Below are 13,498 nucleotides of genomic sequence, written 5' to 3'. Positions count from 1 at the left end.
ATGTCTCCAATTTTTTACTTTGACTTTTTTTTTTTTATTAATCAAAGTAGCAACTCATTCTATGAGGCCAATGTTACCTTCATACCAAAATCCAACAAACACATCACAAGAAAGAAGTCTATAGATGAATATTCCTAGTGAATATAGATGCAAAAATCCTCAATAAAATGCTAACAAACCAAACCAAGCAAAATATAAAATGGATTATACACCATGGCTAACTATGGTTTATCCCTGAAATGCAAAGTTGGTTTAACATACGGAGAGCAATCAATAAAATGCATGTGATCATCTCAGTAGTTGAAGAAAAAGTATTTGACAAAATCCATCACCCTTTCATGATGAATGCACTTAACACATTAGAAATAGATAAAAGGGAACTTTCTCAACCTAATGAAAGCCACATATTAAAAAAACCAAACAAACAAAACCATGGTTAGCATCAATACTTAATGGTGAAAAACTGGATGCTTTACTCCTAAGATCAGGGATAAGGTAAGGATGTTTGCCCTCACCAGTTCTATTCAACATTGTTGTGGAGGTTCTAGCCAGGGCAATGAGATAATGAAAAGAAATAAAAGATATCTAGATTGGAAATGAAGAAGTAAAACTCTCTATTCCCAGATGACATGACCTTGTATATAGAAAATCTTAAGAAATCTACCTAAAAATATCATTAGAATTAATAAAGGAGTTCAGCAAGCTTGCAGGATACGAGGTCAATATAGAAAAATCATTTGTATTTCTATACACTAACAATGAACAATCAAAACATAAAATTAAGAAAACAATTCCATTTATAATATTGTCAAAAACAATACAGGGGCCTAGGTGGCTCAGTCGTTTAAGCATCTGACTCTTGATTTCGGCTCAGGTCATGATCTCATGGGTTGTGGGATCAAGCCCCACATTGGGCTCCGTGCTCAGTGGGGAGTCGGCTTGAAGATTCTCTCCCTCTGCGCCTCCTCCACTCTCTCTCTCGTAAATATATAAATCTTAAAAAAACAATACTTAGGAATATATTTCACAAAAGAAGTGTGAGACTTGTATACTGAAAACTACAAAATATCATTGAAAGAAATTAAAGACGATCTAACTCAGTGGAATGTCATCTTGTGTTCTTGGATTGGAAAACTTAATATTGTGAAAGTAGCAATACTTTCCAAGCTTATGTACAGATTCAACACAATCTCTATCAAAATCCCAGCTGGCTTTCATGCAGAAATTGACAAGTTGAACCTAAAATTTACATGGAAATGCAAGAGATCCAGAATAGCTAAACAATCTTCATGACCTTGGGCTTGGCAATATATTCTTAGATATGACACCAAAGGCACAAGAAACAAAAGCAAAATAGACAAAATTGGATTTCATCAAAATGAAATAAGTTCGTGCTTCAAAGGATACCACCAAGAAAGTAAAATATGACCCACAGGATGGGAAAAAACTACATGCAAATCATAGGTCTGAAAAGGGTCTAGTATCCAGAATACATAAAGAATTCTTACAACTCAACAACAATAACAAAAAAAGGCAAATAATCCAGTTAAAAATAGATAAAGAATTTGAATAAATATTTCTCCAAGGAAGATATAGGAAGGGTATGTCCACTAAGTAGATGAAAAGAAGCTCAACATCATCAGTTATCAGAGAAATGCAAATTAAAATCACATTGAGATACCACTTCATACCTCGGGGATGGCTATAATTTTAAAAAATGAAAAATAACTATTGGTAAAGATGTTGGGAAATTGGAACCTTTGCACATTGCTGGTTGAAATGTAAAATGATGCAGTCACTTTGGAAGACAGCCTGGCAGTTCCTCAAAAGGCTTAAACATAGATTCACATTTGACCTAGCAACCCTGCTTCTAGAAATACACCCAAGAGAAATGAAAATACATGTCCATACAAGAGTGTGTACACAAATATTCATAGCAGTATTATTCATAATAGCCTAAAAGTGGAAAAACCCAAGTATGCATCAACTGGTGAGTAGATAAACAAAATATGTTATAGCCATAAAATGGAATATTATTCAGCCATGAAAAGCAGAAGTACTGATGCATGCTACAAATGGATGAACTTTGAAAACAATATGCTAAGTAAAAGAAGCAGACATAAAAACCACATATTATTTGATTCCATTTATGTGAAATTTCTAGAATAGGCAAATCTATATTGACAGTGGTTGCTGGGACCTGGATGCAGAGGGGAATAGGGAGTGACTGCTTATGGGTAAGGGGTTTCTTTTGGAATATTCGGAATTGCATAGTAGTGATGATTGCACAACTTTGTGAATCTACTGAAAACCACTAATTGTACACTTTAAAAGGGCAGCTTTTATGGTATGTGAATTTATATCAATAAAGCTGTTGTTTTAAAAAGGAGAATTATATGTCTCACAGCCAAATAGGAGAGATGTGCTAAATCTTCAATTTTCTCTATCCTGACTGGCTGGACCAGTGGCCTGCTTCCTTTTTCTTCAGAACCTGCCCCCAAATATTTACTCATTCCTTCACCTATGGCAGAAGGTGCCAGTCAGCTATGCCCTGAGCCAGTGACACTGGACATTCTAGGGTCCATATTTGTCACATCTTCTATATAGCCCTTCCCTCATGTTATATTTGTATAGTGAACAACTCCTTTCTCTCAACATGAGTCAAGTGAGACTCAAAAAAACAGTCTGAGGCAACAGAGAGAAAGGGAAGTATTGGGGCATAAGCTATAGGGAACAGGTGGCCTCATTGTTCCAAAATCCCCTCCTACAATTGAGAATACTCAAGGAAACCTAGACATTTCCCCTTCTACTCCCTTCCATCATAGTATGTTGGGAAAATATTTTGAAGTCTTTCAGTCAGAGACTAATCTATTCCCAGTTCACACCAGTGAACTTAAGCCATTCTCAGTGAGGATTGGCAACCATAGGAGAGTCCAGAGCTACTTCTGTCACCCATTCTAATATTTGACAGCTCTTGCCATTAACATACCAGTAACCATGTAACAATGCCAGTAACAATTCCCCATATTTAATCTAGGTTCCTAATGTGTGGTGTAAACCAAATGACCTCTTGTTACATCCTTGGTAGAGAGTGAGAAAAGATACTGTCGATTTATAGTTGAAAAACAGTGCCTTGGAAAGAAATAGTAATAGGAACTAGGAGTTTTTTGGAGAATGACCGATCATCAGTCTCTAAGCATTTGAAATCCCCCTGTAGATAGCGTTTCCCCAAACTGGTCACAGGACTCTGGGTAAAAGTGTGTAAAGGATGTGGAGAGACATAATGTAAAAAGAGGAGTTTAAGTCCTTCGTGAGTTAGCAAGGCCAAATGAATCTGGACAAGCGACCACTTCCCACAAGCCAACATAATGACAGAGACTCAGACAAGCACCACTAGCAAGCAGAGTCCCCTCCAAGAGGTAAAGCACTTCGAAAACTAGATTCCCCCCAAAAACATCCCTGCCATCCTGCCCAGGCCACCTTACCTAACCGAAATTGATTGGAGACATTCCCACATGTTTGCATTATCTCCGGGCTATTCCATCCTAAGGGGTATAATGCACAGCCTGAGCTTATCAGCAGCCCTGGAAAGAAAAGCATACACATAGGTAGAAAAAAAAATAACAGGTCTTCTGTCACCTAAAATTTCTCTCTGGATTAGCTTGACTCAACTTCTGCCTCTTCTGTTCAGAGTTTACCTTTCCCCTTTAAACCCTAAATGTCTATGACACTACCAACTCAACAGGATTTCTTTGCCATGCCATAGGCAGTGAGTTGAGGTAGATAGTAGAGGTAACAACTTAGAAAGAAAGGGCAGTGTTAGGAATTGAGACAGGCCAGTGTACTTTTTACAGCCCAAATGTTTTTGACAATGACTTACAACACTAAGTTGGCCTCCCCAGTCAGACTCCTTTTCTACCTTGGTCTGATTTTCAAAGAATAATAATGTAGAGACTGCTACTCTTTCCTAAAATTCAGCCCTTTCTAAGAGTCAAATAGGTCCCTGTTAGTTGAAGGTAGGTCATGATTTCTCTCACGTGGACTCAGCTGCCAGACTGAGATCTAGAGAAAGCATATATACGTTGGATAGGCTTCTCCTGTTGAGGACGGCACCACACTCCCTCTTCCAGAAATACTTTCTTATTCTGAGAAACCATTCCAGTTTTATGATAAGAATTTCTCCTTTATTTGGCTTCCAATACCTTCCACTGTGCCCCTTGTCTTCATGTCCATTTTATTTAGGTTATTTGGTCACTACAAAGTAACTGTGGGACCTTAGTGATAACCTTACTCTTCCAACAAGAGGTACAAATCTGGGTCTGCTTGCTGACACTGCACATAACACAGAACCTCCACAGAGCAGGTGTTTGATCGATGATGAAGGAATGGCATAGTTAGAGGTTCCAGAGCTCCAGGGCTCAGCTGGACAGTGAAAGGCAGACTACTCCAGGGACTACTGGCCTCACCTACACCTCTCTTTCCCCACTGAGGAAGATTCCAGATACACTCTGAGAAGCTAATAAGCCCAGTTTGTCTTAAGATGAATCCTTTTGGAAGAGATCACAAAGTACTCTAAGCTTGTCTGCAACATGGCAACCAGCTTTTCTCAATATTCAGTGAGTCCAGAGAAAAAGACGAAGGCCTTAAGAAATAGCCAGAAAGGTTTAAATAGGGGTGCCTGGGTGGCTCAGTTGGTTAAGTGTCTGCCTTCAGCTCAGGTCATGATGGTGGGGTCCTGCGATCAAGCCTGCTTCTCTCTCTCCCTCTGCCCCCTCCCCCGCTTGTGCTCTCTTCCTCTCTCTCTCAAATAAATAAATAAAAATCTTTTTTTAAAAAAGAAAGGTTTAAATAGGAAAACAGTGATAACTTTCTGACAGTGAGAGAGGGTTTAGAAACTAAAAGAATGACCAATTAAGGCTAGAAATTCCCTTCAGTGGAATGCTTAAAATTAGAAGGCATTCTTATCTGTCTCATAGTCTTAAAGGAAATGAAACTGGTCACTCAAAGACTTTTCTAGGCTCTGGAATTTATCCAGTGGCAATGGAACAACACTCTTATTTGTTTAGGGGTTCCTCTGTTTTGTTTGTTTGTTTGTACCACAGATAAACTGAAATCCTACGAGATGAGGAAGTATGAGCCAGAATATGGAGCCCAGAGTATGCACAATGGGTTAAGGACAAAATTGGAAATGAAATCCTAGCCTTTTCCTGCTTCTAGTATATATATCCTTTGAGGGAAGAGTTACTAAAAAGTGAGCTTTTCCACACAAACTAAGAAGAAAAGAACATAAGTTCATAAAAGAACAGCAGTTCTGCTTTCAAACCTCCACATTCAGAACCCTGGGACTGGCATGAACTCTGATTTCTCAAGCAGGTATCAGTGCTGGCCAAGTGTGTGTCTCAACACTCAGCCCTCTCTCGTTCCTCAAACCTTACCATGTTGAGGAGCTCAGGTCAGGAATCACCTCCTCCAGGAAGCCTTTCTCACTATCCCCAAGGTCACACCCCCAGGCTAAGTTACATATTCCTCCTCTGTGTTCCCACAGCACCCTGTGCTTATTCCTGTGATTAAAATATCCTGTGGTAATATATGCTTCACAACTGATTGAGGTCAGCTTCCCTCACTAAAGTGGGTGTTCCTGGAAGGGAGGAACCCTTGGTACCTGGTACATAATAAGTGCCCAATAAATGCATCTGTTTCAGAGTATACTCTGGGTACTTGACAGACAGCTTCCTTTGCCCATGCTACCCAGTGGGGAAGCCTTCTGAAGGGATCTTCATAGCAGGGATGGGAGATCATCCTAGACACCTGATACAGCCATAGAATGTTAGAGAGGGAAAGGCCTCTGGAGATTATCTACTCCAATCCATCCCCATTACAGATGTGGATATGGAGACTCAGAGAGGGAAAGCTATTTACCTATGGTCACATAGCCAGTTACTGGCAACACTTTTCCCACTAATCAGAGCAATCATCAACCCCTTAGAAGCTCTGCTGTTCTAGAGACAGGTATCCAGAAATGACCACCTTTTGATAACATCTCTAGCAAGTATTAGGAATCTTATAGGCATTAGATCCAGACAGACAGCACAACACAATGGCTTCAGAGAACAATACTATATTATATATTTGAAAGTTGATCTTAAATGTTCTCACCACACACACAAAAAAAACCAGAATGATGTGAGGTGATGGATGTGTTATCTAACCTTATTATGGTTAACATTTCACAATATATATGTGTATCCAATCATCACATTGTACACCTTAAACTCACAGTGTTATATGTCAATTATATTTTAATAATAAGGGAAAAAAGAGAGAAAGTGTTCTGTAGTCAGTCTAGATCTAAGTTCAAATTCCAGCTCTGCCACCTGGAGTCTGTGTGACTTTAGGCAAGTCACTTAATCTCTCTGTGCTTCAGTTACCTTGCCTTTAAAATGAGAATAATAGTACTCCATCCTATAGGGTTGTTTCAAGAAATAATGCTTATAGAGTGCCTAGCATATAGAAAGTATTCAACACCCCAATGTTTATAGCAGCAATGTCCACAATAGCCAAACTGTGGAAAGAGCCAAGATGTCCATCGACAGATGAATGGATACAGAAGATGTGGTATATATACACCATGGAATATTATGCAGCCATCAAAAGGAATGAGATCTTGCCATTTGCAACGACGTGGATGGAACTGGAGGGTGTTATGCTTAGTGAAATAAGTCAATCAGAGAAAGACATGTATCATATGACCTCACTGATATGAGGAATTCTTAATCTCAGGAACAAACTGAGGGTTGCTGGAGTGGTCGGGGGTGGGAGGGATGGGGTGGCTGGGTGATAGACATTGGGGAAGATATGTGCTACGGTGAGCGCTGTGAATTGTGCAAGACTGTTGAATCACAGATCTGTACTTCTGAAACAAATAACGCAACATATTTTAAGAAAAAAGAAAAAGAAGAAGATAGTAGGAGAGGAAGAATGAAGGGGAGTAAGTCAGAGGGGGAGACGAACCAGGAGAGATGATGGACTCTGAAAAACAAACTGAGGTTTCTGGAGGGGAGGAGGGTGGGGGGATGGGTTAGCCTGGTGATGGGTATTAAAGAGGGCACGTTCTGCGTGGAGCACTGGGTGTTATGCACAAACAATGAATCATGGAACACTACACCAAAACAAATGATGTAATATATGGTGATTAACATAACAATAAAAAAGTCTAAAAAAATATTTTTATTAAACAACAGCCTCTCCCTATGACTCCTCTCTCATTTTCCCCCTATATTCTCCATGCTAATTTCTTCCTCACCTCTTTGTTCTTATAAAAAATACAGCTGAAAAGTCAAATTGTTCAACAGGGCTCGATTCAAATCTTCCTGGTTGGAGTTGTTATCTTGCAATTTTTTGTAGGCACCAAGCCAGAGCCTAGAAATCTCGGCCAGGCATGGGTTCTGCCCCAGTGCCTGTGGCCGCACGCTCTACCCAACCAGCCCTCCCGCTCCTCCTATCCCTCATCCTCCCTCCTGCCTTTTAGACAGATGAGCACAGTAGGCTGTACACATGCTTCATGGAGATGTTTGACTTGTAACTGACAGCTGATCCCATCACATTTGCTCATAGCTGGAGAAAGATGTGTCCTGGGAGACTTATTTTAAACATGAAGTCATAGGGTAATTTATCCTCAATTATATTTGTTTCCAACAGTTCTCATCAATTTAGGATTTTGAAGACGACCTTCAAATAGAAATGCAGAAGTCATTTGCCAGTGTCAGGTCTTGCCACCTTCTGGAAGAGTTGGGGCTTATTAATAAATGTAGATTCTTGGGATATTGGATTCATTAACTGTGGCCTAGGAATATGCATTCCCCCTTCTCTAGTCGCTATAGCTAACTCCTGGTTTTATTACCCCTCCAACCACATATGTCCCTTGGTTCAGCTGGGTACTTTCTTATTCTCATCTGCCTCTGGAAAGGGGAACAAAAAGCTCTTTAGAATATGTTACTCTCCTTACTTCCCTACTATACAGTGACCAGTGGGGCTGCCATCTTGTTTCCCTTCCTCAGCTTTTCTTTCCACAAGAATCCCCTAATGCAAAATGTACCAAATGTCCTCCCCAAACGTGCTTGCCATGGTTTGAATTCACTTCACTGACCAAGCAGAGGGCTGGGGTTAAACACTTTACTCTGTTTCAGCCCTTGTGGCAGGCAACCTCAACTCCCATACAAACCCTCAGACTCACCTTCTTGGACAGAACTTGGAACCCTCCTTACAGCTACTTCCCAGCTACAGTCAACTTTCCCCTGATGCCAGAATTACTACTTCCCTATATCCCAACAGTTGTATAGCCTCCTCCTAACTGCACATTCTCCATTAGGCAGATGCCAAATCTTTGTCTCTGGGCAGAGAAAGCCCCCTCCCTGGGTGTTAACCAACCCCCTTTGCTTCCTCCACAGCCATTCACAAGTACAAATATTGAGTGTGCAGGGCACCTGGGTGGCTCAGTTGTTAAGCAACTGCCTTCGGCTCAGGTCATGATCCTGGAGTCCCGGGATCGAGTCCCGCATCGGGCTCCCTGCTCGGCAGGGAGTCTGCTTCTCCCTCTGACCCTCTTCCCTCTCGTGCTCTCTATCTCTCTCATTCTCTCTCTCTCTCAAATAAATAAATAAATCTTAAAAAAAAAACAAATATTGAGTGTGCAATCATTTTATTACACACCCAATCCAATCCCCAAATATCTGTCCAAATATGGTTATTAGGTAGTTTGGATTTACTACCTGAGCAGAAGTCTAGTATGGGTTAATTTGTTATTTGCTCATTTATTGCTCTTAGAACAACTTCAACTCAAGCACAGTAGAAAATTTATAAGCCTGCCCTCCAGCTATAATCTCAGCTTTCCCTTCTCAGGGAGCTCCCCACTCAACTGTCCCATTCATTTGACCCCATATTCTCTCTCAGAGTTAAAAGACAATTTACTTCGGTGAGAGACATTTAAAATAGATCAGGGGAGACTTCACACAGAGGCTGCATTTGACATGAACTTTGAGAAATAGGCAGATGTTTACAGAGATGGAAAAAAAGGGAATTCTAGAAAAAAGCAACACTATGAATGAAACTGAGCAGAGGTTCTCAAATTTTAGCGTGTACTGGAATCATGCTGGAGAATGATAAAAACAAATCAAAGACAATAGTTACCTTTCCTATAGGAACAAGGGCATATGATCATGATATGAAGGACATTGTAACTCTATTGGTAATATTCTATTTCTTAAGCTGAGTGGTGCATACATCTGAACTATTTTATACTATATTTAAAAAAAATAAATCAGTCTAAGAGGCTGTGTAAAATATAGAGTGGAGGACATCAGTTCTGATTCAGTAGGCTTAGAATGGCCCTAACAAGCACCCCAGGTAATTCTTATACAAGTGGTTCATGGGCCACTCTGAAAAACATTGTGATAGCATTTTATCTTCAAGGGGAAAAGGAAAAATCAATAGCACCAGTGCATAAAGCCCAGGGGTGAGAGTCAGGAGCCTTGACCCATATTCTCTGCTCTGCTCCAATTTGCTACATAAGTGTTAACTTCTTTAAATATTATTTTCCCAAACAGAAAGCCACTTTTATCCTTGGTCAGCATGGTAAGGATAAATTAAATGATGCCAGTGAAACTCTGAAGGATTTTCCAGGAAATGCATGGTTTCCAGAGAAGATAATGGTTTTTAGAAAAGTAGCTCTCTTTCCTTGATTCAGGTTCTCAGGGATCTGCCTCCAGTGGCAATTTTCATTGAGCTTGAAGCATGTAGCATTAGGACCTTACATGAAAAAAAAAAAAAAAACACTGGTGCCTGTCTGGGTATGTTGAATTATATCTCCTTAAAGGACAAAAAAATGTCCAGGGTGATGGTTCTCACTTGAGTTGGGGAAAGGGAACACAGCATACACATCAGAGTCACTGGGGAGATTTTTCAAAACACCAGACTTCCACCTGTTGCTATGTATCTCAGAATGGGAAAGAGGATGGGAGAGATGGGGAGTCCACATTTTTTAAGTGCTCCAGGTGATCCTGATACATTCCCTGCTCTAGAAAGATTCTTGGCCTCCCTCAAGTAACCCGATCCAAGATCTTACACTTTTTCCTGCCAAGAAGTTCCTTATATTTACTTCTCAACTATTTCTTCTTTGTTTAGCTCTCACTGAAGATAGAGAACAATTCACAAGCATCTTGCATATGTATACACAGGGGAATGTGAATAATGACCTTGTTCTCAGGGACTGGGGGCCAGCTGGTTGGAAACCTCAGGATCCCCAGGGTTGAAATAATCTCCTGGCCAGATGTTTCCTTCACCGGTTGGAGCAGGGCATGAAGGTCCCAGTGGAAGGCTCTCTGGACCCTAGGCTTGTCCAGCTGGATCAGTTGCAGGTGGAGCAAATGGGACCCAAGGGCCCCATCAGGTCACCTTGCTAAGTCTGACTCAGGCCAGCAGCTCTTTATTCCTTCCTGTCTCTCCCACTTCCCACCGTTCATCTCTGTGGGCAGCTGCCAAACTGGGGAACAAGAGTCAAGAGGGGGAGGGGTTGTTCTTAATGGATACTCCATCTCTTCAGTGGTTTGGGGTCTGGCAGAGATAAACCAGACCTAAAACAAATTGGCTCCACCCTCTGATGTATTTCAGTTAATGCACTAGCTGCCGAGAAGCCAGGCCTGGAGCAACAAAATCAATTCCCCTCAGCTGAACAACAAGCTTAAACTTAACCCCCACACCTCTTTCTCTTGTGTCTTTTATCCATGCTGCTAAACATGCTGTTCAGGTTGGGCTTCCTGACACTGGAAAGTGTATCTCTAAGAGGTCAGATCCAAGGTCTCTGAAGACCCTTGGGTAATGGTCATGTGCCAAAGGGCTCCTAGAAAATATGATACATCCAAGCAGTCTTCACCATTCTCTCACATCTGATGTAACCTTGACAGGCACCAGTTCCTAAAAAGGTGGTAGGAATGACCCTTATTTGGCTGGTGTTACAGATGGGGAAGCTGTTGAAATTTAGCAACCTATCCAATATCTTTCACATATCCAGGGATAAACCTTGTACTACCATGCCTTGGGTCTTGACTCCTTCCATGCCTACTGTCAAATGGTGTTTTATTCTTGAACTTTTAAAATCCCTCCTCTAAGTATAAATACTGTGACCCTGTTCCTATGAGCATGGGTCAGTGGGGAATCATTCTATATGGGGAATCATATGAGATGGAAAGGGTACTGATGTTTTGACTTCCTCTGTATGACACCCGCCACTCAGCCAAAGTTCTTCCCCACTCAGTCTATGAGGGTCTAAAGCTCCATGATCTACTCACATATCTCAAGAATTTCTTTTGAGTTTCTCGACCTAGGAGGTAGGATCAACTAAAATGTATCACATGGAGAACCACAAGGGTTTCTTAAAGTCTCAGTCAAGCCCAAGCAAGCTGGGAACAGGAGCCACTGTTAATGGCTGGAGTCTGATAGAAGCTGTTGCTACTGGCCTTCTGATTCCTACCCATTAGCCCCTCCTCACTCCCTGCTGGCAACTCTTAGAAATTCAAGTGAAGCTAAGTTGCCACTCTCAAATCAGAAGAGAAAAGGACTCAGGGTGCTAACTCCCCTGAATGGAAGGCTGGTAAAAAAGGATAGAATGTGAATGAACCCAGCTCTCACATGTCCAACTTATCCCAACATACACTAAATATTGCCTTAGCTGTGCATTCATTCCTTTACAGTTACTGAACACCTGCTCTGTGCCAGGCAATGAACTGGGACCTGAGACTATAAATATGGGTTGAAAAGGCCACCTCTTTCTTCTGCCAGCTAAGTGTCATTTCCTGAAATAATGTGTCCATAAAAGTGCTGAGCTATCTATAGCATGCCCAAGAATTCAGGTGAAAAGTGAGCCTGTGTAAGGTTCATTTGTGATATCCACAGAGCCCCCAAAGGGAGACAAAGTCATTGGCTTAGACCAGCCTTAGTAATTGGTTCTGTACCATGGTTCTCAAGGGGGAAGAAAGAAGCTAATCAAATGACTTTCCAATGTGGCCAGGAAACCATTAGTAGCTAAAGAGTGGAAAAATTCAGAGATAAGGGAGGCTAGAATGTTCATTCATATTTAAAACTTTTACACTGAGTCTGAGGAAAGAGGGGACCAGAAACTATCACCTTAACTGGCACAACCAAAAGAATCAGCGCTTTTTAATAAGCAGGTCAGGAAACCATGATACCTTAGCTCAGGGTTTCTCGACCTTGGCCCTATTGACATTTTGTGCTGGATATTTCTTTGTCATTGGAAGTGGGAAGCTGTCTTGTTCTTGTTCCCTCACCTTTACCCACTGGATGTCAATAGCATACTTCTCAAGTTGTGATAATCAAAAGTGTCTCAAAGAGATTACCAAATGTCCAGGGTGGGGTGGGAATCAGCCCCTGTTGAGAACCGCTGTCTTTGTTCACCACTACCACCTCACTCTATGGCCACCTGAATAGTCATTAGAGAGAAGAAAGAAAATTAGGATCTGCACTATCTTGCCAGTGAACAAATTCAAGGAAGGAAGGGAGATGAGCACCAGGAAAGGTCACTGTCATTTGCCCATGACCACAGGGCAACTCAGGGCAAGAGCCAGAAGTGGGATCCAAGTTTCCTGTCTCTGGTCACCCACACTGTACTGCTAATGGAGATGATAATGATAATGAATTGAGTAATGATTCTAAAACTTCACGAGCAACAACCACCACTTCAGCAATAGGTTCTACCAGCACTTTTTCCCAGTGTGCCATCTAGGTATAAAATATAATTCACATATTCACCCACAGATTTGCCTGTCTAAACTTGCTTTTTCTTCTCATAAAGTTCCAATTAAACTGCCCCCGTTGCCTTCCTGCAGTCTGCCATTTTTGCATTTGGCCCTTTCCTGGCCCTTCTATGCATCACCAGCCTCCCAGGTGTTCTGCACTAAACTTAGAGGGAGACTGAATGAGGGAAAAATAAGTAGGGTGGGTCAGGGCCCTAAGAAATGGGGATAGACTGCTAAGGGCTACCAGACAGGACTAGCTTTAGATAAAGGCCAAATAAGCAGTCACCTACAGTCTGTCTGGTACCTAGCATTTCCCTTTTAGAGGTGTATTTCTTTGGTGAGGGTTGTACATCAAAGTTGTTAGTGATGAGGACTTGTGCCTATATGTTTATCAGATCACTGTCCTCTGAGATAACTACCAGAGATCAAGGCTCTTAGAGATCAAGTGTATTTAGAGTATACGTTGCTGTCCCTAGAAAGTGGACCTGGATAATATCATTAAATGAGCACTGTTCAGGCAGAAGAAGGTGATGAAAATGGAGGGCTAACAAACCAGATATCAACTTTGCTGCTAGCCAATTTTGCTGCAAATAAAGCCCTGGTACAGATGGCACTTTTGGGAAGACCTAGGCTGGGGGTTTCAAGGGAGTCTCCATTCGTAGCCTTTGGGTTGGATAAAGGGAAGGGGCTGA

The 13,498-nt window shown here is 41.4% G+C and overlaps 1 protein-coding gene across 2 annotated transcripts in view; it reads right to left on the bottom strand.

The window, feature by feature from the left end:
- The window catches only part of LHFPL1 (LHFPL tetraspan subfamily member 1), a 46,912-nt gene that overhangs the window by 24,353 nt on the left and 9,061 nt on the right, over positions 1-13,498 (bottom strand). The window contains exon 3 of one of the 2 annotated variants that reach the window (XM_025853719.2): positions 3,486-3,584. The exons of the other annotated variant lie outside the window; for it this stretch is intronic. Coding sequence (XP_025709504.1) covers positions 3,486-3,584 — 99 coding nt within the window. The remainder of the gene's footprint in view (positions 1-3,485; positions 3,585-13,498) is intronic. 2 annotated transcript variants of the gene reach the window in all.

This window comes from Callorhinus ursinus, unplaced genomic scaffold (assembly GCF_003265705.2).
Source record: "Callorhinus ursinus isolate GAN/ISIS: 27379988/994484 unplaced genomic scaffold, GSC_fseal_2.0 scaffold65, whole genome shotgun sequence".
NCBI lineage: Eukaryota > Metazoa > Chordata > Mammalia > Carnivora > Otariidae > Callorhinus > Callorhinus ursinus.
The sequence above is the reverse complement of the archived record's forward strand: the minus strand, read 5'-3'. Positions and strand labels throughout refer to the sequence as shown.